The following is a 13,411-nucleotide window of genomic DNA, read 5'->3' as shown; positions in this document are numbered from 1 at the left end:
ATGGGTATATGTAATGGCTTTCCAAGTGACCCGAATGTAATAGTTTTTTTTTTTTTTTTGTACTCTAGGACTACCACCGTCAAAGAAGTTAACAGGATAAAGAGAATACAAGAAACTACACCGTATTTAGCAATCAAGGGCTTGAGCTCACTTCACTCAAAGCACATGTACATATGCATCTTCGCGCCTGATCACTCGCTACAGCGGCCCTAAATGCAAGGGGTTTTGCTTTCGTAAATGTGACCAAAATGGTCCTAGACAGATTATAAATCCTTTTCAGAGATGATTTTAACAACCGCAAATTCTAAATAGGAAGCATTCGGGAAAGTAATTATAGAAGCTACTAAGCGGTTATACAAAATTTCAGGTATAAACAGGGTGTCTCAAAAATATTGGTACAAACGTTTAGGGGAGGGTAGGTAACATCTAAAGGAATGTGAATCGCATAGGAACCCATAACCGGGAACGTCACTGTAAGTCGGTACACGGCGCTGTTCATCAGTTCACGAGAGGGAAAATTTCTGGTTTACTCATTCAAGCAGTAGTCGCCGCACGAAGAGCATGCATCGATATATGAACCGTGAGCTGGCAGACATGCACCAAGTGTATGGATTAGCAGAGGGCCCAAACGGTGTGCGCCCCATGCTGCACAACATCGCTTCGCAATAAATGTGTGGGCAGGTATGGTCGGTGACTGCTTAGTCGGCCCATACCTGTTACCATCCCGCATGAACTCTGCTAAATATCGGATCTTTCTTGAACAAGTTCTACCAGGGTTACTTGACGATGTTCCAGCAAATGTGAGACGCAACATTTGGTTTCAACATGACAGGGCGCCTGCCCATTATGGAAGGTGTGTTCGTGACCATTTGAACAGGCGTTTTGGGCGTCCATGGATTGGCCATGGTGGACCCGTTGCCTGGCCCCCACGCTCACCTGATTTATCGAGCCTTGATTTCTTTCTGTAGGGGGGCCTCAAATCTATCTTGTATGAGTCGCCTGTGGAGACGGAAATGGATCTCGTGGCGAGACTCGTCTGCGCTGCTGCTACTGTCAAAGAAACTCCAGGTGTGTTCGACCGTGTCCGCCAATCCATGCTGCGTCGGTGTCACGCATGCATCGCCTCTCATGGTGGAACCTTCGAGCATCTGTTGTAACATCATGAAATGCATCCATCTCGTACTCCATTGTTAATATTATGTCAAATAAATGTTTGCCACTAATTACTGTCTTGTGTCATTTCTGCTTCTTGTGCCTCTACTACCTTTCCCGTGACGTTTTCGGTTATGGGTTCCTATGCGATTCACATTCCTTTAGATGTTACCTCCCCCCCCTAAACGTTTGTACCAATATTTTTGAGACACCCTGTATATATATATACAGTATATTGTACCGTCGCGTGTGTTCTCTGTCGATTTGCTGTTTGCTGAACGAAAATCCGAGTTTCTAGGAGAAAAAACCATGCTAATATTGACTGAAACCTTCTAATTCAGCCACGTTGTGAAAAGGCCATTAAAAATTCCTTGTGTCCTTGACAAGATTCGAACTCCGGTGCCTTTTCCACCCGGTGTGGGGGGAATGACGATTCTAAGAACTGTGCGACCCATGACGGCATGAGATTAGTGGCGGAAAAAAAAATAAATAAATAAATGGGATCCAAAGAAACTGGTTGTCAAAAAATAATTTTGGCATCATATACTTAGATTTCAATAGAGGTTTCAATAAACAGCACAAGGAAATTTAACCATAACTTGGGAGGAGTCGATTGGGAACATCCTGGACAACATCCTTCAGGAGCTGCCAACAACACTAACAGATGAGCAGCAGGCTATCTGCCAAGCAAACAATTCCTATAATAATGACCAAATAGAAACCCCCTTCACCTTAGAAGAAATTCAGGATGCAGCAAGCCGCGCGAAAAATAAGAAATGCCCTGGACTGGACCTAATTGAACCGGAGATGGCAAAAGAAGCAACGGAACATATACCTGAATTACTGCTAAAACTATTCAATTGCTGCCTGGAAGCAGGTAAATTTCCACTACAGTGGAAAAAAGCAAATTTAAAACTGATCCTAAAAAACCCAACAAAGCCACCAGAGACACCTAGTTCCTACAGACCCATAGCCTTGCTACCAACCCTCAGTAAAATATTCGAACGGCTGCTACATACAAGAATCACAAGGCATTATAATGAAGCAAATCCTAACATGACAAAGTAATACGGATTTACTCCTGGCAAATCCACTATCGAAGCAATACAGAACCTCCTCTCTAGAGTCGCCCATTGTAAAAGGAAATACTTCCTCGTCATCGCAGTGGATTTCGCTGGGGCGTCTTGGCGAGACTCAGAGCTGTCAACCTTCCATTGAATCTTTATTATTGCATGATTACCTGGCTGATAGAGCATTGCAAGTTACGACACCATATAAATGCCTCAGTCGCCCAGTCCGCAGGGGCTGCCCCCAGGGTTCTGTCCTTGGGCCGCTCCTGTGGAACTTTGTCCTGGACGAATTCCTCGCCATGGATCTGGGTGGTGTGGAGGCCCAGGCCTATGTAGATGACTTGATCTTGACCATCGAGGCTGACAGCAGATCCTCCTTAGAAATCCAAGCAAATGATGCCCTGCAAAAGCTGCTAGATTGGACGAAGCTACACTTGCCCAAACTAGCACCCGACAAGACAAATTCGGTGCTGCTAAAAGGTACGCTAGACTTAAGGAGACCACCACAAATTAAGATTGAGAACAAAACAGTTAAACTGTGCGAACAGATTAAATACCTAGGAATAATCTTGGACAGAAAATTAAATTTCAAGCCACACCTAGAATATAAATAAAACAAAAGATAAGAAGATACGCGGCCCTCCTCGCTAGAGTCACTCGCAGGGACTGGGGACTCAGACGTACTACCCTGTCTTTGTACTACAAAGCTCTCTTCATCCCTGCCATCACATATGGCTCCCCTGTCTGGTACGCGAGGGCGGCACTAGAAGTGAATAAACGGATCCTCGAAACCATTCAGAGGACCATCCTCCTTACCATGTCGAGAGCAACTAGAACGACTAGCACGGCTGCCCTCCAAGTCCTGGTAGGAGTTCTACCCCTGGATCTCGAAGCTACCCGCTGTGGTCTGCTCTACCATCTTTCCAGAAACACATCGGCTACGATGTATGACCTCACCACTGACATCACTAATGACCGCAACTATGAGAAGAGAAGAATCACCGACCACCTCATCCAGATTTGGCAGAGGAGATGGAGCAACACAGAAAAAGGTGCAATTGCAATGACCAGAAGATTCCTCCCCACTGTCACCAAGCTGTACCCTAATAAGGCGCCAGTGTGGTTTCACCCTGGTCGAAATACCACCTTCCTCCTTACAGGACACGGCCCGTTTAAAGCTAAACTTCACCAACTTGGTATCATAAATAACGCGGACTGTCCCTGTGGCAACCCAGAGTCCTGGAGACACTTAATGTTTGAGTGCGATTTGTATGACGACCTGCGACTACAGCTAATAACGTCAATCCAATATATCCCAGACAACCAAGAACCCAGACTGCTAGACACTCAAGAGGACTACAAGGCACTCAGTCAATATGCCCAGGATCTATTTTCTAGAAGGAAAACAATGATAGAAATATACCAAAGGCAACCCAACTAGGAAGAATGCAGGAGGTCAAACAAGAAAAAAAAAAAAAAAAAACACAAGCAAAAAACTCACCATACCACAGAAAGACAAGACTTGAGGATGATTTGAATGGCCTACTATCGACCCAAAGCTGCACTCCCTTGTGCGGTTTTTTTTTTTTTTTCGGGGAGGGGGAGGGGGTATTTGCTCTTCTCCTCTCCTCGCCTCCCCATATTTTCACTCTGGTGGGCCATGGGCATGCCCCACTGAAAATGCGGGGGTCACCTCTCTATCCGACCCCTCTTCTTCCTATTTCATCCCCCCAGTCTTCACCCTCCCCTCCCAACACTCTCTTGTACAGTGACTGCCCCACATGTCCAAATTTAAATCACATCAAATTTTGCCCGACCTTTTAGGCTCTCTAGAAATAGTTCTTTCAGCATAAAACCCCACGCAGCGCTTTCTAATGCAATTTTACTTAAACCGATAACTCCAACTTAGCGATAACTCCAACCTTTATTTTAGGTCCTCGTCACCGAAATCCCAGGAAAGTAAGTGGCAGGACCTGCCAGAGTATAATTAGTCTCTTGGTACACCCGGCCGGCGTCCCCGTCGCTAGGTATGGTAACGCCGGGTCCCACTGGGGGCCCGGCTGCCAACAGGCCGGATGAACAATGGGCACAACAAACTACATACCACATGACCCATACATTATTTTTAAACCTCTGGCATAGACAGGGTACTGTTACTCGATACAAAGAACATACGCGGAGATGAGAGAAATCCCCGGAGCCGTCAGACCCTCAACATACCTATACCTATACCTAGAGGTTTCAGTAGTTTCATATGAAAAACGGTTGTATAATTTGGAGCAATGTTGCAGTAGGAGCAAATTGTACTATGGATGAAGGGTAAGTTCACCGATGGAAGATTAAGTGGTGGATTAGAAATTATCAGGATACCCATACTCTTATAGTTGTTGTTGTTGTTGTTTTTTGGTTTTTAGGAGCATTAGCAACTAAGGCCATATTGCTCCGGGGATATGCGGTGGTCATTCCCGAGACCTTTCCGCATCCTCCATATTTGGTGGTCACGGGCTCAAACCCCTGTCTAATCCTATAGTAAGTTGGTTGGTTGGTTGATATGTTGTTTAATGGCACAAGGGCTACTAAGGCCATATCGTGCCACCTATAGTAAGTATAAACGAGTCTGAAATCAAGTTACAAAAGGGGTTAGGCAAGATAATGCAGCTTACAAGAAGTTGTTGGCTTAGAAAGTGAAGAAAAGTAGCAAAGTATGGGTAGTAAAGTTGATATAATCACCTTCCTCCTGACACTGAGTTAGAATCTGACTAAGAATCTGAGTTAGAATCCCGTCAATGAATTGAAGAATTTTTATTTGCCTTTTTGACAGCGTAACTGAATTATCACTTTCAAGGGAGGGCAGCATGGTTTCTCTATCTTTCTTGGAAACTCGGGTTTCTCCTTTACCAAATCTACCAAAAAAAAAAACGCATGCAATTTGGAGACATATTATATATCGTGCTATATGGCCTAAGTTTCTGATGCGCCTAAAGCGATTTTAGTAAGACCTTACAACAAACAAACTCCTGTTCCTAAAAGGCAAAGAGGTTATTTATAGAACTGTAAGCTTTACTTCTGTTCCTGGGAAAATATTGAAGTCAGCGGTTAAATAAGTAATGCAGAACCGTATTAACAAGAATGCAGTTGTACAGTAATCTCAGCAAGGATTTGTTAAGGGGGAGATCCTGTCTGGTCAATTGATATCATTATTTCAGGTGATCAGCCATGTTAAAGAGTACTTATTATTCTGTGTACTGAGCGAAAAACATGACTTTCCCGAGGTGTAAAAAACCGTGCAACATTTTCCTGACACTGACTTCCTTAACCATACATGTTGTGACAAAAGGCCATAAAAATTTCTCATGTGCTTCCCGAGATTGGAACACGGGCCTGTTTCACTTATGTACATTCTCCAACCCGTGAGAGCTGCACTTTTAGGAGCGAATTTGTCTATATAATATAAGAGTATGATGTTTAATTAATAAATTAAAATTTTATCAACTCAGTTAAAGGCTCCTAGTTACCAAGATCTGTAGTCCACATATTCGAATTCTTTCCTGATTCCTTTTGCCGATCTCACTAAAAGTGTTTGGACAACTCGTCTAGTTTTAGGCATGTGTTAGCCAAGGTTTCTAAAACAGAAACCTTATCCCTGCCTAGCCGGGATAAGGAAGTGATTATTGTATTGCATAAGGCAATGGTCAGGCCATATCTTGAGTTTTGCATACAGGTGTGGAGGTCTCATTTTAGGAAGGATGTAGAACTGCTGGAACGAGTAGAGAAAAGGGCAACGAGACTAGTGAGGGGAACAAAGGGGGTGCTTTTACCAAGAAAGCTTCGTTTGTGCAAATTGTAGTGTCTAGTAGTTAGACACTTGTGAGGTGAATCTGATTGAGGTATTTAAGATTTTGAATGGATTTAGCAAGCTTAATGCTGATGAGATTTTTCCTCTTGCTCAGACTACGAACATGAGGGTTCGTAAGTTCAAATTGAGCGAGGATGATTACAGAATAGATGTGCGGAAGTTTGCCTTTAGCTAGCGGCTGGTTGATTGTTGGAACAAACTTTCGTGTGATGTTGTGGAAGTGGACAGCTTGAATAAATTCAAGGAAGAACTAGACAAGTTGGTTGGAGGAGATGGATAGATGAATGCAAAACTTTTTATTTATTTATTATTATTATTTATTTATTTATTTATTATTATTTATTTTTTTTTGCTGAGGCTATATCAACTTACTTTTTTGCATGATTTGCAACTACTAATTCAAATACTGTTCTGTGACTGGCATAATACAACATGTCTTGAAACAACTGGCTACATCATCTCCCCGTAAATCCTATACAATGTGAGTTTGTAGAACCTCATGCCACGAATTTTCACGAAAATTCATTCTGCAACATACGAGCCTTTTATAGCAAAAATAAATTCATCCTGTTGGTTTTCACGGCGCAAAGTACATCAAACCTGGACTCTGGATCAATGAAAATTGGTACTGTTATGATGAACTGCTCTACACACTCTTTCAGTCTAATGGATATGTCTCAGTATAGAGGAGACGTGAAGAACACTTACTAACTGAGTGCCTTTTGTTCCAACTGTGAAAGTTGGATGGGGCAATAGGAGGCTTAGTCTGGGTGTACCTCGTGGTATCGACTGGGCACACTGGTCGTAGTGAATGGATCTATGAATGTCATTCCACATTGGTGTTCTGGAGAATTCTGTATACATTATGGAAATTTAATGGAAGTGACCATTACACCTTCGAAGCGGGAAATGCTCCATGTCTCGAGGCTGTGAACGTGTGGTCTGAAGAGAATATCTGAACGCTGCAATGCCCAGCACCGAGTTACAGTTCATCAGAAGATATTCGATTAGGCCCAAGTCGCTGAACCTAATTGAATACGATTGTGATGAACTGTAATGCATAATTAAGGAAAGGCCAAGAGTCCTCTTTGTTAACTGAGCTCACATACGTTTTAAAGGAGATGTGAAGCACGATACTGTCTGCTTTCTAAAAGAAATTATCAGTCTTATACACCACATTGAAGTATGACAAAGGTGGATCATTATTTAATTCCTTTAAATAAATACGTATTTTGTCCATAACTACAAATGTCCTATGACTTTGGTTGGATGGCAGAAGCGTGCCAGTGGGGTGAGTAGCAAGGGAGAATTCAGAATGTTTTTTTAAGGATTGATAACAATGTTAGTGTCATGTCTCTAGTGTGAGGCAATATGCGCATAGTGACATAGTGTTTTTTGACAGGCGGCACCGGTGCTTTCGCACAACTCCGCATTTGGATCTCTTGTGAAGTAAGACAGTACTGTCAAGGCCAGATAGCATATGTTAGTGTATGTTCATGTTTGCTTAGTGCGGGTTATGTTGTTTATCTGGTCGCTTAGCCTAGGGTCTATGGAACACCACAGACCGCTAGTTACCGTCACTGGCACTGGGAGCCGGACCAGGTAAGTGGGAAGAGAACTCTGGCTGGCCGACCCTGGGATTAGTCTGAGCTTCCCAGGGAGGGCCAGGCAATATGCACATACAACACTAATAGTTACAACTTAATACCATAAAACACATAGGCTCTAATCACGCGCCCTCGTGGGTAGCACAGGTGGTAGAATCGCCGTCTCCCTAAACCGGGTGGAAAAGACTCGAGTTCGAGTCTTGTCAATGACGTGAGGAATTTTTATGGGTGTTTTTCACAACGTGGCTGAGTTAATCGGTCTCAGGGGAGGGGTAGCATGGCTTTTCTCCCGACAACTCGGATTTTTCGTCCAGCAAACAGAAAATCGACAAAAGAACACACGCAATTTACAGACAGTATAGAATATACGGAGCAATATGGTCTTAGTTGCTGATGCTCAGAAAACTCAACAACAACAACGACATCTAATCACGCTCTTTAGGGGATCGCCCCGATCACCCTTCCTGGATTTGCCATTAGGAGTGGCTCTACCTGGGGGAGTCTGAATCATAACGAAAAAAAAAAAAAAATGAATAAACATATATAATAAAATCGATTAATTTTCTTTCACACATGGCCAAACTGTCCCTCGGCCTTCCTAAAGAAAAAAAAAACCTGCGTTTCTGAAAGTAGGACACTATTGTATTTAATTAAGAGAATTAGATAGAATATGAGACAAAGGAGACACCCCGTTTTTTCTTTTTTTTTTTTAATATTAATAGCGTTTACTATATATCGTAATCTTTGCGTCTTGCATTATTTTGCCACAGTGATAATCAGAATACTCTGTGGTAATATAAATCATTTTATTGACATCGTGGTATATGATCTAATCCTGCGATGTGGGAGGAAGATACCACTCTTTTTTTTTTTTTTTTTTTTATTACACATTTCCTGATAAATTAGATTTTAATATATTTTATGTTTTTATTAAACAGTGGAAAACGACAAATATTTTCGGTTAATTGAAATTAACAATTATTGTGTATTATTATTAAAACTAGGGGAAATCGGGATTTCTTTTCCAGATTATATGAATGCCTTTTCTAGCGTAGTCAGTAGACTAATTTTCAAAATTATCGGCATTATCAGGAGCACTGTCTTTATTGAAACTGTGCTGTGTGTGCCATCCTGAATCCTGGCATCATATCGAAGTACAGTCCCGGGCAGGTCATGAACTGTGTGAACACTTATTTCCTAAACAACTGGAAAAGCTTCACCAGGTGAGCTTTTAATCATAAATTCACAATTTTTAGCTGACATGGGCATGCCAGGTTTATATAGTTTCTCACGCTTCAGGTTTGCTTAACTGCCACAGCCACAGCCAGAGGCATGTGGATGCAGTAGGGATGACTTACTACTCCCCCCCCCCCTGAACGATCCTAAGTAAATTGGAAAAAATATTGCATGTTTTATGATATTAAGTTGTAGTATGGCACCTAATCTGTAATAACGATTCGTGATAAACTGAGAAGAAAGTGGAGGAGAAATTGTTGAAGCTAAAAATAAATAAGGTACCTGCCATTGATGGGATATTATTATTATTATTATAATTAGCCATATGGTTCAAGGAAGCCTGAGGCTTTTGCTGCACCAGCCAAAAAAAAATTTCTGAGTTACCCCTGTGTGTGTGAGAGAGAGAAAAAGAAATAGAAGGGGAAACACCAAGAAAGAGAAGGATGATGATATCCAGCTCAGGACCCTGGGTGTGCCTAGCCCATACTCACCAGATGTGAGCCCCTGGGGAAATATACCCAATTATATTAAAATAAGCAGCAAAGAAATAAAGCAAACCCCTAGCCATAGTTATGAGAGCATCTTTGTATTCAGGAGACGTCCTATGAACCTGAGATGTCAGATATCTCAACAATTCCCAGAGGGGTATCAAAGGATAAACTGAGTAATTACAGACTTGTAAGCTTGACTTCTATTCCAGGTAAAATAATGGAGTCACTGATGAAAAAAAAGTAATGCAGGAATGTAGTTATACTGCAGTCAGTATGGATTTGTTAAGGAGCAGTGTTTCTGACCAATCTGATTACTATGTAATAGTAACAAAGGAACGGGATGCAAAAAATAATTTTTACATCGTATACTTCGATTTTAGAAAAGCTCTTGATATTGTCTAACATGAATGACTGCTGTACAAATTGGAGTAATGTGGTGTTAGGGGCAATCTACTGTTATGGATAAAGAGATGGTTGAGTGGAAAGGCACAACAGCCCATTTTGGACTAATGTTATTAGTGGAGATCCTCAGGGTTCAGTGCTGGGTCCATTATTGTTTTCTATATTTATTAATGAAATTAATGACTAAGATTGGAGAGGATATGAAAATTGACAGGGTGGTTAATGACAGTAATCAAGGTAAGCTACCACAAGAAGATTAAAAAAAATTAAGCAGATGGGTTGAGAAGTGGTAATTGTAATTGAAGTTTAATATTGGCAAATGCAAGGTACTGCATAAGGAACTTCCTCTTACTTAGATTAAGAACCTGAGGTGGCATATATTCAAATTGAGGAAAGACAGTTGTAGAATGGATGTGCAGAAGTTTGCCTTTAGTCACTGGGTGGTTGATTGGTGGAACAGACTTCCATTTTTTGTTGTGGAAGTTGATAGCCTAAATAAATTTAAGACTGAGCTGGACAGGCATTTGGAACAAATGGGAGGGTTTTTTTTTTTGGCTGATGCTGCATAAGCTTGCTTTCTTGCATCGTATGCCTCTGCTAATGCTAATCTGCAGAGAAGAACAACTTGATTAGTGAGGGGAACAAGAGGGTACTCTTACCACTTTAGTTCTGCAAATTGCATTGTCTTGAAATCAGTAATTGGTGAGAGATCTGATTTAGGTGTTTAAAGCTTTGAACGAGTAATTTAAATGTTGATGTCCTCCTTTTTCTCAGACAACATGCATAAGGGTGCAAAAACTAAATTGAGGAAGGATGGGTATAGGATAGATGTGCAAAAATTTACTTTCAGCTGGAGAGTGGATTATTGTTGGAACAAACTTCCATCTGGTATTGTGTAAGTGGATAGTTTGAATACATTTAAGTAGGAATTAGACAAATTATTAATGGGATAGAGACAGGTGATGTGGGAGTGTTTTTTTTTTTTTTTTTTGTTTCATTTTTTATATTTATTTATTTTTTGTCTGATACGTATAAGCTTACATCATTTGCTACCACTAATACTAAATTCAGGCTTAATTTTTAGTTACTGTCAATCACATGTCATCACTATTATCCCCCCCCCCCAGAAAACTCTGGATCTGGTACAGACAGCTCCAAGAAATGTGGAGCAATTTTAATTTTGTTAAAAAATATATTAAAATTAATATTTTAATTTTAACAGTGTTGAATTTATGTTGTAGAATGTAGAAGACGTTGTTATCTTTTGAAATAAGATGAATGTAAGCCATTTCTTTAGACCATTTACCCCAGTGGCTAATGGCACACCCAGAGTCCTGAGCTGGATATTATCACTCTTCTCTTTCTTGGTGACTCCTTTCTACTTCTGACTCTCTCTCACTCTCTCTCAAATTGTTTGTTTTTGGCTGGTGCAGCATAAGCCTCAGGCTTCCTTGCACCATATGGCTGATATTAATAATAATAATATATGCTACGGTAATATACTATTTTTAAAATAAAATATATACTCGAATTAGTGTTTTGATTCTCTTTCTTATAAAAATTTTCCAGCCCTTCTGTTTCAGATGTTTTTGTGATATCTGTGTTTGGTTTCATGCCTGCAGATTAAATGCATCCCTCTTCATACTCTTTCAACTGCTTTCATTTTTTCAGCTGCCTATAATTTTTTTTAGATAAGGATTTCACATCACACAAAGTAATACATGTTGTCATTCCAGTATTCTTGATATGTACTCCATGTGAAATATAATATTCATCTTTGCAGAAATTAACTTTGCAGTCTTACTAGAAATCTCCAGAACAGGAAGTGACAAGAGGCTTGGGTAGGCAGGCAGAGGTCAGCTGCCTTTGTTCTGGGATTTCATATGGGGAGGGGATTGAATCTGGGAGAAATGGAGTGCCTGGAGAGACTGTTTGACCCATGGCCTTTTCCAGGTCCCAATGCCTCTGGAAATATCTTAGCATCAGGAATGGAATGTGCTGTGCTGTGGTTGCATCCTTAGTTCTAGAAAAAATAAAAGAATAATGAAATTACTTAAATAAAAAATAAACAAGAAGAGATAAACAAACACACTCTCAGTTATAAAATTCTTGCCCCATACATTGAGTTCCTAAACTCATTTCCACTGCCCAACATTCTTTAACTTTATGATAACTTGAAACTCAGAGCTAATTAAAATATAATGCACATTTTCATTTAAATAATTCTTAGTAGTCCTATTCATTGTTAGATTTAGAGTGGTTTACTAATGCCATCAGGAGAATTGTATGATACGCAGTTAGACCTATATAGGATTAGTATTGGCAAAATGATGAAAAGTATATAGAGCATTATCAAAAAAAAAAAAAAAAAAATCTTTACCCTGCTTCATTTGCCCTATCCCTTCTGATAATTTGTTCAGCCCTTTAAATATATTAAAACTACAAACAATCCTTTTTTGGTTTAAATTTATATCTCCTTTCATTTGAAAAAGTATGAAGATGCCACAGCATTTAGTTTACTAACTCATTTAAAGTCTGAAACGTTTCAGTTATTTCGCATGTGCAGCTGCTTTAATTTAAAGAAGCACAGAAGTATTTTTACCAACAAACATCTTGGTAAAAATACCTTTTTTTTCATCAAATAATCTCATTACTCTTCTTTGTAACCTTTTGTACAGATCCATATCCTTCCTTAAATGAAATTTCCAAAGAAAGGTTTCCTATATGAAATATTCAAGATATGATCTAACCATATCTTGGGGTGTTCTAGTAGCCTCTGAATTCCCCAGAGAACTTCATGTCAGAGTTATAATTACTGGTAGGTCTTTTTCATCAATTGTTTTGAGTTTTGTACTATCCAAAGGGTATTATTATTATTATGATTAGTCATATGGTGCAAAGAAGCCTGAGGCTTATGCTGCACCAGCCACAAAAAAATTTCCGAGTTACTCTGAGAGAGAGAGGGAGAGAGAGAAATCGCCAAGAAAGAGAAGAATGATGATATCCAGCTCAGAACCCTGGGTATGCGAAGCCCATACTCACCAGATGTGTGGTGCCTCTGTAGCGAGGTGGGAAGGAGCAGCAGTGTGTAACACGCGTTTCTTGATTAGACCGTGATTGCTCGTAATGCTCCTAAAAACCAAATAACAAACAGACTAACAAAATAACACCAGATGTGAGCCCCTGTGGTTATATGATATTATTGCTACTGAAATGAAATACCCTGCATTTATTAACCTAGAACTTGGTGCTCAAAGCATTCTCACTCTACTAGGCAAAGTGATCCCCCCCCCCCCACACACACACATGAAAAATCAGTAAGAAATTCAAAATTGTTCACTTTTTGATGCCATTTTTATTTTCAGTCTCTTCTGAAAACAACTATGAAAAATCCATTTTTTTATATTAAAAACAAATATTTTAAATTATTTTTGAAAATAAAATGTCTCTGCAACTCTTTATACATGCACTTAACATGTTTTTTATCCTCTCTTATTTGAATATTATCTCCTATCATTTTCTTTCGCTGACAGTGAGCAAAATGTCAATTTCAGAGCTTGTGCAGTTCAACAATTGAACATGCAAAGACTGGAATAT

The 13,411-nt window shown here is 40.1% G+C and overlaps 1 protein-coding gene across 1 annotated transcript in view; it reads left to right on the top strand.

Annotated features, from left to right (window-relative positions):
• The window catches only part of LOC150089142 (uncharacterized), a 39,436-nt gene continuing 26,025 nt past the window's right edge, over nucleotides 1-13,411 (top strand). The window contains exon 1 of the mRNA XM_090389507.1: nucleotides 1-36. Within this exon, the coding sequence (XP_090245633.1) occupies nucleotides 1-36 (36 nt within the window). The remainder of the gene's footprint in view (nucleotides 37-13,411) is intronic.

The sequence above is a fragment of the Mastigoproctus giganteus genome, chromosome 2, assembly GCF_048544385.1.
Source record: "Mastigoproctus giganteus isolate SK-2022 chromosome 2, ASM4854438v1, whole genome shotgun sequence".
NCBI lineage: Eukaryota > Metazoa > Arthropoda > Arachnida > Uropygi > Thelyphonidae > Mastigoproctus > Mastigoproctus giganteus.
This window is presented reverse-complemented; position numbering and strand designations above follow the sequence as displayed.